The following is a 654-nucleotide window of genomic DNA, read 5'->3' on the forward strand; positions in this document are numbered from 1 at the left end:
TCTCTCAGTATTACCCATAGACGGAGAGATGGGGGTTAGGGGTCTCTCAGTATTACCCATAGACGGAGAGATGGGGGTTAGGGGTCTCTCAGTATTACCCATAGACGGAGAGATGGGGGTTAGGGGTCTCTGGGTCTTATCCATAGACGGAGAGATGGGGGTTACGGGTCTCTCAGTATTACCCATAGATGGAGAGATGGGGTGATACTGGCCGATTCAGTCGTTCATTCTTTTCCCAGAATCGAGCCATTTCCTGCTTCGCGCTGGTTGCCATGGGTAATGCCCTGTCCAGAGCAAAATTAAACTGATCAGTGACAGATTGGAGAATCCCCTTACCCCAAAAACTGTGGGACCGCTCCTCCCACTCAGAACCGTGGGGCACCTCATCCCCTCCTCCCACTCAGAACCGTAGGACCCCTCATCCCTTCCTCCCACTCAGAACCGTGGGACCCCTCATCCCCACCCTCCCCTCCTCCCACTCAGAACTGTGGGACCCCACGCGCCCTCTCCCAAATCATGACACCCCTCACCCCCAAAATGTCCGACCTCTCAACTCCTCCACCCCACAAACTGGAACCCCTCAAACGCCCACACTGTGCGACTCCTCACTCCTTCCCCCTCAAAGTCAGGGGTCCTTCAAACCCTCCCCGTCAA

At 55.7% G+C, this 654-nt stretch overlaps 1 protein-coding gene across 1 annotated transcript in view; it reads right to left on the reverse strand.

The window, feature by feature from the left end:
• The window catches only part of sdhc (succinate dehydrogenase complex, subunit C, integral membrane protein), a 2444-nt gene extending 2167 nt beyond the window's left edge, over positions 1 to 277 (reverse strand). The window contains exon 1 of the mRNA XM_048594882.1: positions 183 to 277. Within this exon, the coding sequence (XP_048450839.1) occupies positions 183 to 274 (92 nt within the window). The 5' untranslated portion in view covers positions 275 to 277. The remainder of the gene's footprint in view (positions 1 to 182) is intronic.
• Positions 278 to 654: the final 377 nt, after the last annotated feature.

This window comes from Rhincodon typus, unplaced genomic scaffold, assembly GCF_021869965.1.
Source record: "Rhincodon typus isolate 14 unplaced genomic scaffold, sRhiTyp1.1 hic_rhity00016363, whole genome shotgun sequence".
Taxonomy (NCBI): Eukaryota; Metazoa; Chordata; class Chondrichthyes; order Orectolobiformes; family Rhincodontidae; genus Rhincodon; species Rhincodon typus.